General features: G+C 35.2%; 1 protein-coding gene across 9 annotated transcripts in view; it reads left to right on the plus strand.

Annotated features, from left to right (window-relative positions):
• Window positions 1-3,868: 3,868 nt before the first annotated feature.
• Window positions 3,869-16,932, plus strand: part of myrf (myelin regulatory factor) — a 33,184-nt gene continuing 20,120 nt past the window's right edge. For 8 of the 9 annotated variants that reach the window (XM_086074507.1, XM_086074508.1, XM_086074511.1 and 5 more), the window contains exon 1: window positions 3,869-4,338. In XM_086074507.1, coding sequence (XP_085930633.1) covers window positions 4,293-4,338 — 46 coding nt within the window. In that variant the 5' untranslated portion in view covers window positions 3,869-4,292. Of the gene's footprint in view, window positions 4,339-12,646; window positions 12,762-16,932 lie in introns of those variants that run through there. The other variant, XM_086074516.1, reaches the window with a different exon arrangement.

A 16,932-nucleotide genomic window follows, 5' to 3' on the forward strand; every position in this document is an offset into this window, starting at 1 on the left:
TTATTATAGTGTTGAGCTTATTTGGCCATTACAAAAAGCTTTTTGACAGCTAACAGGAGCAAATGTATTATTTTTAAACTTATCAAATTTATGTCTATGGTTTAAAATCTTATTATGCTGTTTTTCACTACATTCCAATAAACCAAATGTGTTAAGTGCTTGAATTCCAGCCTTTCACCCTTGTACTGTACTTACATACTTCTGTTTAATCTTTATCAGAGCAACTGCGCCCTCTATTGGAAGATGTGTGGTAATGGTCACTGATCAGAAATGGATGTTTATTGCAAATACAACACTCTTTATTCGGACTTACCACACCAAAGTGAATTTTCTGGGACCTTGCTGAAATTATGTTCACTTTCCAATCATTTTCTATACACGAATTTGCACATTCTACTAAATTTATTGAAAATAATAATTAAAAAAAAAATGAATTCACTTGTGAAGCATTCTAAGCCAGGTGCTTCTTATATTGTTATTTTAGACAGATGAGAAAATCTGTGTCCCTATGAAAATAATATACAAAGACTTTGTATCCTTTGTGAGTCTGATATTGCACTGGTATCTTGAAACCTTGAGGATGTGGCAGAATTACACTTAGGTGTACAATATCACTTGAATGAATACCACTCTGATCAATAATTCAAACATAGTTTTAAAAAGAGAACACAATAGGAAAGAACAGACTATAAGATGCTAATTACACAGATTTAAACTTAGGCCGCATTGTCAATTTGTGTGATAAGAAGGATGAATGTTATCTGAACTGACCTAGTTTGACCAAATGGCTGCATTTTGGCCAGTTTTTGTGTATTCTTTCCATTGTATTAAATAATGTTTAAATGGGATTTTTATGTTAAAGTTTTTTCTGAATATTTTTCTGTTTATTAAAAAAAATTATCTCATCAAAAAATGTTCTGAAAAAAACTGGGGAAAAATATTTAGAGAAACAGGGGCTGTGAATATTCAGAAAACTGACCAAAAAAAATCTGAAAAACTGAAAAACAGGGGGAAAAAGTATTCAGAACAGAAAAACATTGCGCAAAAAAACTGAAAACAATTATTCAATAAATCAGATTTAAAAAATATAATATAATAATATAAATATATAATATAGATACAAAAAAAATAAAGCTCCCTCCAAAAAATGCAAAAAAAAAGAGAAAAATTATTTTTTACCCAAGTGATTGCAATACGCTTCCGTAATTAAGCACAGATCAATGGTACTTGTATATATATATATATATATATATATATATATATATATATATATATATATATATATATATATATATATATATATATATATATATATATATATATATATATATATATATATATATATATATATATATATATATATATATACATACATACATATATATATACATATACATATATGTATATAGCATTAATTCTACCTTAATTTTGAATAAAACTTAGTCCAACCATGTTGCAGTTTATTGAAATTGGTCATGATAGTGGTACTTGAAGAGGTAAGTATTTTTTTGAGCACTTGATGTAAAAAGTATATGAGAATTGTATTTTTTTTTTTAAGACTCATTTAACCACTCATCGCACCCAAAGCATCCAGCAAATCAATGTCAGCCAACAACAACAACAAAAAAATATATATATATTACATATATATATATATATATATATATATATATAAATATATATATATATATATATATATATATATATATAATATAAATATATTATATATATATATATATATATATAAATATATTATATATATATAAATATATTATATATATATATATATAAATATATTATATATATATATAAATATATTATATATATATATATATATATATAAATATATATATATATATATATAAATATATTATATATATATATATATATATATATATATATATAAATATATTATATATATATATATATATTATATATATATAAATATATTATATATATATATATTACTTTATAGTAATATAAAAGGAAGGAAACACTTTTAAAATAATTCTCATTTTACTGTTAAGTATGCAAATGTTTGGCCACTTATACAAGAGTTTTAGTATTTTTACTAAGTTTTCATTACGACTGCGCGTGTGATTCAAATGAGGACACCAAAGGCACTTCATAATTATATTGACCCTAGATAATATTTAGCTAACAAAACTCCTCCTGACACAAATATGCATATACCACACGTGATTATAGAAGCGCGATAAGAGATATAGAAAAGCAAAATGAACTGCCTTAACATGGCCAGCTGTTTCATTGTCCCCCTCAGCATCTATCTGGCTCTCTGTCTCGCTTGTCCTCTCAAACAATCTGCATAGTGTGGCGGCAAGAAGGGAGGCGTTGTTTGCCTTGAATGGAGGAAAAGCACAGGGGGTGAAAGGGGGTGAAGCGGGAGATGCTCCAGCTGTGGGGGGACAAGACAACAAAACAGCATCTCACATGTGGCGAAGGGGGGGGGCCGGCGTCCAGGCTGCGGGGGCTGCACACAGTGGCATTGTTATGGGCGTGGGGGTGCAGCTGATAAGAGTGAGAGAAATGGATCATTCCCTCAAGTCCTCCCCTCCTCGCCAGGCCTTAACGCAAAACACTCCTGTTGATGTAAGCTGCGGAGGCCCCGCAGATGTGTTTTAAATGATCAAACTGCATAAAAGAATTATGTTCCGTGGTTTTTTTATTGGAAAACATTTCTTATCTGCAGTAAATCCAATGAATTTTTTCCATGTCTAACATAACTTGTAGTGACAGTATAAAGTTTAGTACACGCGTTCCCTCCTCCAGATGTGATGTAAGGATGTGTGTTCTGGAAGATTTACAAAGTTAAACCCAAGTCAAGTCTTTTATAGTTTAAATGCTTTCCACAGCATGAAAAAACATTCAGGTGCCACAAAGGAAAAATACATCTATATATTTTTTTTTCAAACCGATAGCAGCGCTCAACTCTTGACTAGTCACCGATCCCAAGTACCAATACCACTAGTACTTTTGATACATACAATTTCCACCCAAAAACAATGATAGATTATTTCGATAAAAAAAAGACAGATATCACAATGTAGCATTTTCCTTAAAAATGCATGAAATTAGTGGCAATCATCTCTTTTTTTGTTCCTGGCCATAAAGCGACCAATATAGAAGGTTGCCGTCACGAGTACGAATACCATGAAATAAGGCCAGGTATACGATACCTTGTATTGGCACCCGTCCATCCCTAAATGGCATTTTGATATAATCTATCTATCTATCTATCTATCCATCCGTCCGTCCGTCCATTCATCCATCTATCAGAGAAGATATATTTTTGCTCACCCATGACCCTATATGAGAACAATGCCAAAAGAAAATGATTGAATGGATGGAATAGGTTGACATAAAAATAAATAAGTGAGGGCTTTTGTTTAAAAAAAAAACTTTTTGTTTACATTTGACTACCCCCCCCCCACCCCCAAAAGTGTAATGCAAGCCATAAATCAATTTTTACCTTTTTAGACTTTTGTAATTGTCTTGTGTATAGTTTCTGATTTGTGCTATAGAAATAGTACATTATAGCATAAGTATTAGCATTGCTAAAACACCAAATTTGATAATGGCCTAAAACTTGCAAAACAGAAAAAAAAAAGAAATCAGTTCTCTCTACCCAAAAGCCATTGAAAGCAATCTATGGTAAGTTTAATCAAATTTAAAATGATTTGTAATTATTTATTTATATCTCAATTATTACGTTTTATTTGTTTTTATTTTTTTTTAAAGTCTGGTGCTTCTGACAATGCTATCCAATTGCAGCCCATCCCTCACCTGCCTCCTCTCCTCTCCTCCGACCCCAGCTCCCCCTTATCCCCTGCGCACATCCTGTCCAAGAGGGAGCGGCAGGAGGAGGGAAACCATCTTCACTTGCTTCTGATGACTTTTTTTGCGCAGCTTTTACCCCCCACACCATTTAACCATTTATTTGGATGAACTATCCTCGCTATACTTTGCACATCGCGTCACGGTTGCAATGGCGCGCGGGAGCTGAACGGAAGGTGCGCTTTGAAAATGATTACCCACTGCACCTGTGGATTTGTTTGAGAAAGTAGCGTCTTCGGCTGCGTGTCATCACGAGCAAGTGAACGGGAGAAAGACGCTCCTCGCATGCAGGCAGGATTTGGATCCAAGTGAACCATTAAGTTCCGTCCAGTAAGAGTTTATTGTGATGCATTTGTGAACGTTTCCCCCATCCGAATTGCTGTCGTTCGGAGCAGGGGGGGGGCTTTTAATGGATTTTTTATGTGGGACCCGCTAGGATGGACGTGGTAGATGAAACTGAAGCTTTACAGAGATTTTTTGAAGGTAAGACGACGCACGGTCGAAAAACTTGCATCGACAGTTTAATGTTGCCTTTTAAAGCCATTTCAACGCTTTGATACAAAAACACAAGTTAGTTATGACTGAACTCACTGCGATAGTCATTCACTTTAATGTGAATTGAACATGTCAGATATCCATCTTTTTTTTTTTAAACCAAAAATGCAAGACAGCTGGAGGGTTAAAAGGTGCAGCAGCAAAAGTGCTAGTGATGGGTAGCAGATCAAGTTTAACTCTTGGGGGGTTGGAGGTTGGAGGAATTCAAGTTGGGAAGATAAATTGTGTGTTTTGCAATGTGAGACATTGGAAATGTCATTTTCTTCTTCAGAAAAGCAGGTAGTAATATTTTGTCCCCAAAAATTTGAATTTGATTGGGGGGATGAGAATTTAGTATGACATTGACAAATTTATGTTTGTAAATGCTTTGTTTGCATTACTTTTTTCTTGTATCTTTTTTTTTTTTTTTTTGCATCGGAGCACTGCATTGATTTGAATTCATCCCCGAATTGACTTTGACTCACGTTGTCGTAATAAATGACACATCGCAGGCAAGATATTGACGTGTCCTCACGTCTGTTTGACTCATTCACAACACTTCCATGATATATAACAAGTCTCAGAATTCCCAGCTCGCTAATTAGACGTCACCCCATGTCAAGTGTCAAGTGCACATAAAGACACTCTGTAGTTTTATGGATAATCAATTATCTGTGCAAATACTTTACTTTCTTATAGTATACACACAGTGCTAACTCATATCCACAGCCACCCTGGACTGTCAGAGGTTCCGTGCCATTTTGACAGGAATTTAGTGTGTTTACATTCTTGCTTTGGGAGTAAGAGAGATGTTCTCTCTCTCTCTACAGCCACACTCGCTCGGACTAAAATGTCAGCTTGGCCATGAAAAGTAAATAGGTGCTTGTTTCAGATGTTGCCTTTGAGGGGCTGCTAATGATTTTTAAGATAAAAATGGTGAGCTTGCAAACCTTTGATATCCTTCTCGGGGGAATTCAATTGTGAAAATGCTGAGAATCAAGCGTTCACGTGACATAATGATCAAACAATGTGATTCTCTGACATAAAAAGAAAAGTTCACTGGTGATGTCATCACTTTTTGTTTATTGAGTTCAGTTCCAAGCAAGGTTATTTTAGTTAACGGAGACTAACAAAAAAACTAAAACTAACATTCAAAAAACAATTTCGTTAACGAAACAAAATAAAAACGGAAATGCTTTCAAAAAAACGAAAACTAACTGAAACTACATTTTATGTTTACAAAATTAACTAAAACTAACTATAATTATAGCAAAAATGTCCTTCGTTTTAGTCTTTGGTAATCAATTTAATGCATGGGCCTTTGGGGATGATTTTAAGTGTGATTTTAAGTCGATTTATTTTGATATTAACCGCAATAAGGACATTTGAAAGTGTGTCACACAAAAGTGACATCATCTAGCAGCAGCCAATAGAAAAGCATCTTCAGATGATGTTGCTCCCATGGTGTTTTTTAAATATTGCGCACAAGTAATACACTTAACTAAAATTAAGAATTTATGAAATAACTAAAACTAATAAAAAACTAACAGAACCACCTTGAAAACTAATTAAAACGAACTAAATTAAAAAACCAAAACACAAAATGAAATAAAAACTAACTAAAATGAAAAATTCCAAAACTATAATAACCCTGGTTCCAAGACAAGCAAAGACAAATTAATGGACAGAAAAGTCATGCTAGGGTAATGATATCATAGTTTCTAACCACGTTGCTCTGAGTCATCGCTATGACGCTCACAGCCACAGGCATCCATATTTGTTTGGTATCTTGGGATTGCAGTCGAAATATCTTTATGTAATGATACACATTGTGTTTCATCTTTCTTAACTTCTTATCAAACAAGACTAAGGCTTTATCGTTGTGCCCAGTACAAATTTGGCTCAAGGTGTTGTGTAAATCTGCACTGTGGCAGGCTAAACTAGGTTTTGGTATTTTCACATACCCGTGCAAGCCACTGCATTGTGGCGAATTTAAAAAGGGTGTTTGTGCCAATAGGCGCGTTGATAGTCCTTGACATGGCGGAAGAAGATACTCCATGAGTGAATGATATGAAGTTGGCTAAAGGGAAGACAGATTTGTGAATTGAACACTTCACAGAGACTGCCTTGAGTGGGAATTGATTTCTCTATTCCCATTCAAAATCAACTATCCAAACAACCATACTATTAATTCATTGACTTCCATTAAAAATTCATTTGAACTATTTCTATTAGTTTAAATTTGGAATATGAAAACCTAGAAAAAAAATATTGTACATTTACAACAGATATAACATTTGTGATTAATCGTGAGTTAACTATTGAAATCAAGCGATTAATTAAAATGAAAAAAAAATTATCGCCTGACGCGATTTAAAAAAGAAAAGAAAAAATTAGAAAAAATTAGGAGCATCAGGCGGTAATTTTTTTTAATCGAAATTAATCGCATTACATCAGTAGTTAACTCACGATTAATCACAAATGTTAATTCTAGGTTTTCATACTCTAGTTAACAAAAGTGGGGAAAAATGTTAAACTAGTAGAAATAGTTCAAATTAATTTTTCACATCTATAGCCGTCAATGGCAGCCAATGAGTTAATAGCCACGCTAGATTTAACCAGGTAATTAAAAAAAATAGTTAGCTACAAAAGTTAGCATACGACTTTGATTTCAAATGATTGTACAGTTCTTTTTTTTTTTTTTTGCTGCCATTATCCAAGAACACACTCACCCATCGCAGTGACGGATCCCACTCGTAAGCTATGTTTTAATAGGATTACCGAAATATGTATACATCACACTAATGCACAGCTTGCATTCCTGGCATAGCCACGGTGGTTGTTAAAACACAATGAGGTGAGACTGGTGTGTTTCTCCTCAGCAGACTCCATTAGAGAAACAGCGAGCAGACAGGGTGAGGAGGTGAGACAGAGCAGACTCACAGTGCTGAGAGAGAATCGCCCGTTGGGAGAAAGCCAACCAAATCTCCGCTGCACCCCCCACCCCGCCCCACCCCACCCCACCCACCACCATAACTTGACCTTCTCATCTCTGACTCACTTAGACAATAAACAGTTGCTCACACACACATGCACATACAAAGGTTAGTGACATATATTGCTGCTGTGTTAATTCATCTCAAGTAATCATCCCTTTTACTGAACATTTGATTGAAATATAATACATTTCGGTTTTTGCGTATGATGTCATCATGGGCGTTTCTAGCAGTAATGCACAGTGCTCGGAGCTCAAACATATGCCATCTTTGTTGTTAACAAGATATCAAGCGCAACTAGATTAAAGCAATAATTCCCTAGTGCAGTCCAGTTGAAATACTAGGCTAAGCGGAGTAGGCCCCTTTTAAATGTTTTTAACATCTTAATTCATTAACTGCCATTGACGGTTCTAGACGTCAAATATTCATTTGAACAATTTCTATTAGTTTGACTTTTTTTTTTTACACTTTTGTTAACAAGAGTATGAAAACCTTTTTATTTTTTATTGTACATTTAGAACAGATATACAAATTTTGATTAATCGTGAGTTAACTCGTGAAGTCATACAATTAATTACAATTAAAAAATGTATGCAAATTTTTTAATAATCTTTTCTTTCTTTTTTTTAAATCGCGTCAGGTGATTAAAATGTTTTATTGTAATCGCATAACTTCATTAGTTAACTCATGATCAATCATACATTTTACATCTGTTCTAAATGTACAGTAAAAAAAATGTTTTCTCGGTTTTCATACTCTTGTTAACAAAAGTGGAAAAAATGTTAAACTAACAGAAATAGTTCAAAGGAATTTTTAAAGTCAATAGCTGTCAATGGCAGTGAATGAGTTAACCAATTTACAAAATGTCATGATCTCTCACATGGCGGGGGAAGAAATTGTCATGGGCTTATTATCAATATCACCACCATCAATAACACATACTCTTCCTAAACCAGAAGTCTGTTGCAGTGCCAAGAGTGACCTGTGAGAGGCAGTGTGGTGCCACAAGGCATCCATACTACTGAAAAATCCAAAGAGGAATGAATAGAAGATAATATACAAGGCACTTCAAAAATATTTTTTACGATCTGAGTTTTTTTTTTTTTTACCTAGATCTGCCAGTTAATTAGACCATCCATTGCCCATTTTCTATGCTGTTCAGGGTTGCGGGGAACTCGAGCTGACCTCGGGTTAGAACATACATACAATCACACGGGCAGCCAGCTAATTCATATGATCCATTTTTTAATGCATTTTTGATACTTTTCAAAGGGTTCTCACAACGGTAATATGAAAAGTTGTTGCAAATTACAACTGGGGTGCCGATGTAATATCTTAATAATATTTATAAATGACAACACTTTTTATTCCCAATTAGATCATAAGCACTAATATCCGAGGCTAATGACTTAGGGAGTGAAATAACGACTATGGAATTATACAGCAGTCGCTTATTGGGACTTTATTTTACATTAGAAAAAAAAACAGGTTAGCAAATCAAGGACAACATCACATCTAGTATGTAAGCAGTAAGCCGCCATTCCATCATGTCCTCATCCATCCATCCATCCATCCATCCCCCACCCAGAAACATGAATGTGCCAATGTTTGAATGAAATGCTTAGCAGCTGGTAAAGCAAAAAAAAAAAAACAATCTCTCAATAACTTTCTCGCAGTGCAGATAGCGTTTCACTTGAGGGCCAACTGATGGACTAAGTGTCTAAACAGCACTGACATCTAGAGTGGTGCATACATCACAGTCTTGCTCTTTATCCCCTTGGGGAAAAAAAAATTACAGTTCATTACTCATGTCTCGGTATCAGAATTCCTATTAAGTCCCGTTGTACTCCCAACAAGATAGTGAATCATGGTTCCAGAAGGCCGTTTTGGAAATGCTGCTTGAAAGCCATATGCAGCCGCCAGCCTTCTCTGATTTACAGCTCCGAAGGTGATTTGCTTTGAGAGGAATGTATTGTTTGAAAGCGGCCAGGCGTGAGGCGCTCGCGTATGACTTTTCATTGTCGCGCTTCACCTTCATCATCAGAGTGTGTGTGTGTGTGTGTGTGCGAGTCCTGTTTTATTGTTTTTTATCTTCTATAGTGTTAATTAGTTTTATGGCATGCGTCTTGCACACTAGTGTTGCGTCGTTCACGTACGTTTCGTTCAAAAAAGAACGCATCTTTTCAGTGAACGTGAGTGAACGGATCACTTCCTGAAGTGATTTGTTTCTTTTCTCAGTTCATTTGAGCTCAGCCATGTCGTCGATATTCATGAACGACCAATCGGCAGCCGGCGGAGACGAACGATTCGATGAACAAATCTTTTGAACGGTTCTTTTTAATGAACTGATTCTAAAGATTCAGTTCACTTAAATTAACTGTCATGCCTATCACTATTGCACACAAAAATATAATTTGGATTGTTTACATTTTTCACGGGTGTTACGAAACCCGACCGCAATTGGTCGATTTCTGCGAAGTAGAGGTTGCCATTTTTGGGGGTGGGGGACCCCACACAATCCCCACATTTCTAAACACCTGTTATACTTAACACATTCAAACCCAGATACATTTTTAATATTTTGTCCTGCACTCCCAAAAACGTATTCATATGTTTTTCATGTTTTTTTTTTAATGCTAGAGCAGTTTTCACCAATTCCGGTAATTGAGGTCCGGAGTCCTGCAGGTTTTAGATGTTTCCGCCCACTAGCACACCTGATCAATATAATCAGCTCATCAGCTTGCCTGATAACTATCCTGATATTTAGTATCAAGTGTGTTGGTAGGCGGAAACATCTCAAACCTGCAGGACTACGGACCTCGAGGACAGGAATTGGTGAACCCACTGCTAGAGCATACAGAAGGCTTTGATGCAGCTTCTGATTTGAAGATGTCGCTTAAAGCAACGGTAGTATTACAAAAATGGCCTGCAGGAGGCAGCAGAGTATAAGAGATCAGCCAGGGCCGTGTTGCAACAAGCTCTTTTTCTTAGTCTTTTCAACAGGTTTGCGAATAATGCTGAAAATTAGCTATATTCTAATGCTAATTGCTGCAAAACGGAAACAAATACAACTATACTTTTTTTTGCTGTTGAAAGAAGATACTCTAATCTTTCTTTAGGTAGGTTCCATGTTTTTATAGCAATAGGAAACAAAATTCTGTGGGCCAGGAGAGAAGGGGGTTGCTTCAGTGAGAATAGCTGGGAGTAAATGAGTTAATAAATTTAATGAGAAAAATAACGGGAAAAAAACAAATAAAATACGGCATTGTAATAAATAAAACATTTTATGTTATACTGTACTCACCATCGAAAATATTGCGCAGTAGCCTACTGCATCCAAACTTGAAAAATAAATATATAAACCAAATTTGAAGTAAACATGATGATGATGTATTGTTTTTTTTAATGACAATATTATACTGTGCTGTACTGTAACATAAACACAATTTTAAAGAAAAAAATAAATCAGGGGAAAAATTGAAATATGTGAAGAACCTGTGAAATATTGTGGGTACAACTCGAGGTAAAGCCCTCAATGTACAAATTATGGTCACAAATAAAACCTTGCAGTAGAGTGAGTCCGCTATAATCGAGCCGCGATATGGCGAGAACCACTGTATGGCGATTAAAGATTGAAAACCGATGTTTTGTTATAGTTAGGGAAAGGAAAATTCTAAGATTCCAGGTGTCGGCATCAGGCTGACACCCGGCCTTATTTCAAGGTGTCGGTACTTGTGACAGTGGTAGATACCAGTATCAGTGTCATTTTGTGGCTGTTTTACAATCAGGAACTATATGCTTTATTGGAATTTCTTTTAAATGATCTGTTATTGTTTTTTGTGGAAATATTATGAATCAAAAGTACTAGTGGTATCGGTACTTGGTATTGGTGACCACTCAAGAGTAGAGTACTCGTACTGGTATTGGTCTGAATAAAAGTGGTATTGAACATCCCTAGTTGTAGTCCATCTGCTAGATCTGTTTGGTTGTGCCCCCACTTGACCCCAATGCAAGTGGATTGTCACAGCGGAAGGTTTTTGGATCCTAACCAACATGTAAAACGATCTTTAGTAAGCAGTTTTTCTCCCCCAAGAACCCTACGAATTTGTTAAGATCATTATTTACAGAGAACTTAGAGAAAATATAAACATGTGCCTTATCTGGTAAAAGTGGAAAATTGTTCCATATCCAAATCCACAGCAAAATTTAAAGTTCGTTCCCTGACTCCAAGCCTCATTTGTTTACTAGTTCTTGTGTAATCCTGCTCAGTAACAGTGTTGAAAACATAACCTCCTTTGCTAAGAGGTCAAGAGAAAAGAATAGTTTAACTCTTTCACTGCCATAAATTTGTTTAAAAAAAGATTATTAAAAAATTTATTGTAATTAATCGCATGACTTCACTAGTTAACTCACAATTAATCACACATTTTATATCTGTTCTCAATGTACAATAAAAAAATCTAGGTTTTCATACTCTTGTTAACAAAAGTGGAAAAAAATTTAAACTAATAGAAATAGTTTAAATGAAATTTTGACGTTTATAGCCGTCAATGGCAATGAATGAATAATAAAAAAAAGAAAACATTATAAAAAACTTGGGGCATCAGGTGATTAAAATTTGTAATCATAATTAATCGCATGACTTCACTAATTAACTCACAATTAATCACACATTTTATATCTGTTCTAAATGTACAATAAAAAAATCTAGGTTTTCATACTCTTGTTAACAAAAGTGGGGAAAATGTTAAACTAATAGAAATAGTTTAAATGAATTTTTTACGTCTATAGCCGTCAATGGCAGTGAACGAGTTAAGGTTGAAAACTTTGCACAAATAATAAGCACCTGTTTGTGTATTTTCAGAGTGTTGTCATTGTATCCCCTTTAACCAAGCGTCTTTCCATTAGGGTCCCCTCATTTTTCTTTCCTTTGTCTTTTGCCAGCCATTCGCTCTACTCAACGTTTTTTTTTTTTTTTTTTGTGCCTTTCTTTCTTTTAAAGCTAGCTGCGTGTCGCGCTCCCAGCCCTGTCACTCCTCTAATCTCCTGAGCCAGGTCCACCAGTGCGACCAGTGCTTGTGAGCGACGAGGGCTGTGTGTGGTAGCCTGGTACAGCCCTTTCTCATGACTGGGGAATAATCCTCATTATAACACCCCCGAGCCATTCACACGCACGTACATACACACAATATGTTTTGCACATAGGCATGCACGCGCGCACACTCGTTGAGTCGATCTGTGGCCATCGGGTCTGCGGGAGAAGGTCGCCCAGTGCCATTAGTGAAACATGTGAAAATTCGAGTGGCGTTGCTCTTCACGTCTTTCTTTTAAGGGGTTTTCGTCTCAAGGATTTCAACATGCTTTGGCTACGTGCAGGTACTCTAATTGATTTAGTGCGCCACACACAATTAGAGGCTTTCTTTTCTCCGTCGTGTGTGTAAAATGTTAGAATTCTTAGGCTGTGTAGCAGAAACACTTTGTAGTTTAGCTCAGTTTTCTACCCTCTCACTTTTTTTTTGTCTATATGGAAATGCTGGTCCACTGTTTGTGTTCTTCTGGATTTGGGCGTTTTAGTCTGCAATCACCTGTGGTATCTATTCTATGGTAACTAATTTGCTTTTATTTGACTCGTGCAAGGTGATTAGAACTACACTTTCAAGAAACAGCACTCTTGATTTTATAGTTAATTCACAAGCTGGGGAACATACATACTTACTTTTCCCCAGAAAAAGGTATACTGTATTATAGTGAATATAGTATCTTGGAGGACAGGAATGGTCTTCTAGTACTTCAAATGATTCAGAAAGTTTTTTTTTTTATTATTATTCATAAGAGTAGTATGTGCGTATGTGTATGGACTCAATAGAAATATACTTTGTAACTGTGGAAATCTTACTGTAAAGTATTAGAACCTTCAGGCGTTCATTCAAACGAATCAACTAAATCTATGCTCCGGAGGCCATTTCTGGCAGCTACTTGTTTTCTAATGGCCTCTAATTCTGCTAAGAAAATTCAAAGGTGTATTGTGCTGTTTAAAAAGGTAATATTAAAGCTAATATTAAAGGGGAGGGGTGGAGTGGTGGAGGGTGACGTCATGCGCGTCCCCCGCGGAGTAGGGGACATGGAACGTTGTGCTAGCGTTAGCCTGTGGTGTTAGCTAGCGTATGACACTGCACACAAGAGGTACTAACTTTCCACAGTTGGGATGCTGCGGTTACACTTTGGGCCAGAGGTGGCAGTCGCGAGCAAAAAAAAAGTGGCAAACTACAAAGATCTTTTAAGGTAACGTTAAAATATTACCAGAAAAAGATCAAATGTTTAAAGATAGCACACATTAAAAATTAATAAATAAATAAGTTTAATGTTACAAAACATGACCACAAAAAAACACATGACATTTAACACGGTACTATTATGCTGCATCCGAGGATGGTGCGAAGTCGGATATATCCGAGTTGTTTTTTCCCAGTTCCGACCTGAAAGCGTTCGAGGCGAAAGTAAACAAACAAAATGGCGGATAGTGATAAATTATTTTTTTATTTTGGTCCTCAAAACTCATTTTGCCTTCTCACAATTTTGCTTCATTTATTGTTTTTTCTTATTTCATAAGCATTCCATACAGTTCAGTAGTTTATCATATAATTCCATGCAGTGAGATAGCAGCATACTGTCACGTATGTTGTGTTACTTGAAGTTGTGTCAAATATTTATGAATGACGAAAGCTATCTAGTTTTATACTCGAGTAAATTGCGTCTTACCATTCACGGTCTGTGTTTCCAAAGTGGTCGCCATTTGTAGAGTGACGTCACATTGTCATCCGTCGGTGAAGTCGGGGTCCTTTTATTTTCCGACTTCGCAAGTGGAATTTCCGAGTTCAAGGGGGCGTTCACGTACACACTTCCTGTTTCGAAGTCGGAAAAATACGACATCCGAATATTCCCGAATGCAGCATTACTAACTGAAAATGACATAAAGTGTGGTCTGGGCTCAGGGTACAACCGATCATGGATCAGTTTGCGAACGTCACATGACCCAATTCAGAAAACAGGTGAGCCATGATTGGTCGTTACCTGAGCTCTGAGCACCTGTGATGTCATTTTCAGTCATACTCGACAGCAAGTGGCAAAATGTGTTTTTAAAACAACTAATTGTACATGAAAAATTATATATAGTAGTTACCAAATTAATTACAGACAAAACATTAACTTTTTATTTATTTATCAGAAAATAGCTAAATGAGTCAAGTATGACTTTAGAGGGGGAAAAAAGGGGTTTGTTTTTGTGTTTTGTTTTCTGTTAATTGTGACATGAACGTAAAGAAGCCAAACAAAAAAGCACCCTGACATCATTTTTTTGTCCTGAAAAAGGTAAAGCAAAGTTAATTATTTAATGCTCGTTGAATTGCACGTTTGCCGCAAGGACTTTTCTTTCTAACTTGTACTACCTCCGGTACATTCTCCTTTAGAGTTTCAAGAGTTTATTGTGTGAAAAGAGGAAGGGAAATCGAATATGCGCCTGAACTAATAGGCACTCATGCACCCTTCTTTTTGTTTGTGTGCATTTTAGATTAATGTTAATCTGACAGCCTGGCTTTGAACTACCATAACACGTCCACACACACACTCTCCTCCGTATACACAATTACACACACACGCCCTCCAAATCTCTGAAAAGACCAGTCTGTATTGAAGTGAGCGTGACAATGATTCCACTATGTCTTGTTGGGCACAGCTGGACTGAATACGAGTTAACTGGCACACACCATTGCATCGTCGAAACTCCGCTGATTGAGTGATGGAGATGGAAGCTGCTGCATTTGTGTTTGTTTAACTCATTCACTGCCATTGACGGCTATAGACGCCAAAATTCATTTAAACTATTTCTAGTAGTTTAACATTTTTTCCCACTTTTGTTAACAAGAGTATAAAAACCTAGAAAAAATATATTGTACATTTAGAACAGATTTTTTTGTGATTAATTGTGAGTCAACTATTGAAGTCATGCAATTAATTACAATTAAAAAAAATTAACCGCCTGAGGCGATAAAAAAAAAAGAAGATTAAAAAAAAATTGGGGCGTCAGGCGAAATTAATTAATGAAATTGTTTAATCTTAATTAATCGCATGACTTCACTAGTTAACTCTTGATTAATTACAAAATTGATATCTATTTTAAATGTACAATAAAAAAAGTTATAGGTTTTCATACTCTTGAAAAAATTTTTAAACTAATAGAAATAGTTCAAATGAATTTTTGACGTTTATAGTCGTCAATGGCAGTGAATGAAAAAAAATTGGGGGCGTCAGGCAATTAAATTATTTTTTATCGTAATTAATCGCATGACTTCTCTAGTTAACTCAAGATTAATCACACATTTTATATCTGTTCTAAATGTACAATAAAAAAAATATGAAAAATATTGCTTATCATGAGAAGGCCTGTAAATCAGTGTTTCTCAACCTATTGAGGTTAAAGCTAATGCTTCATTTTTGTCACGGCACACCACTGAATCACGAAGTAACAAAAAGTATACTGCATACTGAAATAATTGTCAACTCAATTTTACTTTATTTATAAAGCTCTTTATTGCTGCCTACAAAGTGCTTTACAGGTACATGGAATAGAAATCAGTCGTGCAGTAATGACATGTGAAACAAAATAAAATAAATATCATAAGTAGGTAAGAATACAAGTAAATACAAATAATATTAATAAATTAATAACAAGAAGTAGGAAAGTGAAAAGTAAATAAATTAAATAAATTTAATAAATTAAATAAATTAAATTAATTAAATATCAAATTTAAGAGCAATAGCTTGCTAGCTAACTTTACATATATAGTGGGGTCCATCATTTGTTGACGAATAACAAATGATGGAAAACGTCAAATAATTGACGGACCAAGCATTGCCAGAAGTAGGTTTTTGACCATCAATCTAATACCCCAATGACAAAATGACCATTTTGCTGACGAATGACAGAAACATTAACGGATGCCCACTTTGAATGACGGAAATATTGACGAACGCCCATTTGGCTAAGGAATGACGGATTATCGATTACATTGCAATTCGGCTTAAAATATTCACGAGTTGACGATTGATGAATGATGGACGCTCAAAATTCATTGATACGTTCAACGCTGTGTTTTAGCCATGCCCTCCCCAAAAAATCAACTACATATTTTTTTTTGTCTTTGCACTGTTTCATTAATGATCCTAAATCATGTTTAATGTGTTTAGAAAACAATCTCTGAATTCACTTACCTTTAGAGTGAAGCTCATACTGAAGTGTAAAAAAATGCTTTATGTTTTCTTTATAGTGTACTGTAGTAACTGCCTTCCTCTGACCTCAGCCTAAAAAAAAAATACACAATGGTGCTTTTTATTAGCTAAGTAGATTTTAGTTATATAACTTATAGTGCTTATGAAACATAATTGTGTTATGTTTGGTGTGCAAAAGTCAATTAGATCTATGAAGCCTAAACCATGAAATTAATGAGAGAAAATTCAGAGTCTTTGTAAATAGAGTATTTATTGGTTCTTT

This window comes from Leptonotus elevatus, chromosome 4 (assembly GCF_054856555.1).
Source record: "Leptonotus elevatus isolate MCC_2025b chromosome 4, RoL_Lele_1.0, whole genome shotgun sequence".
Taxonomy (NCBI): domain Eukaryota; kingdom Metazoa; phylum Chordata; class Actinopteri; order Syngnathiformes; family Syngnathidae; genus Leptonotus; species Leptonotus elevatus.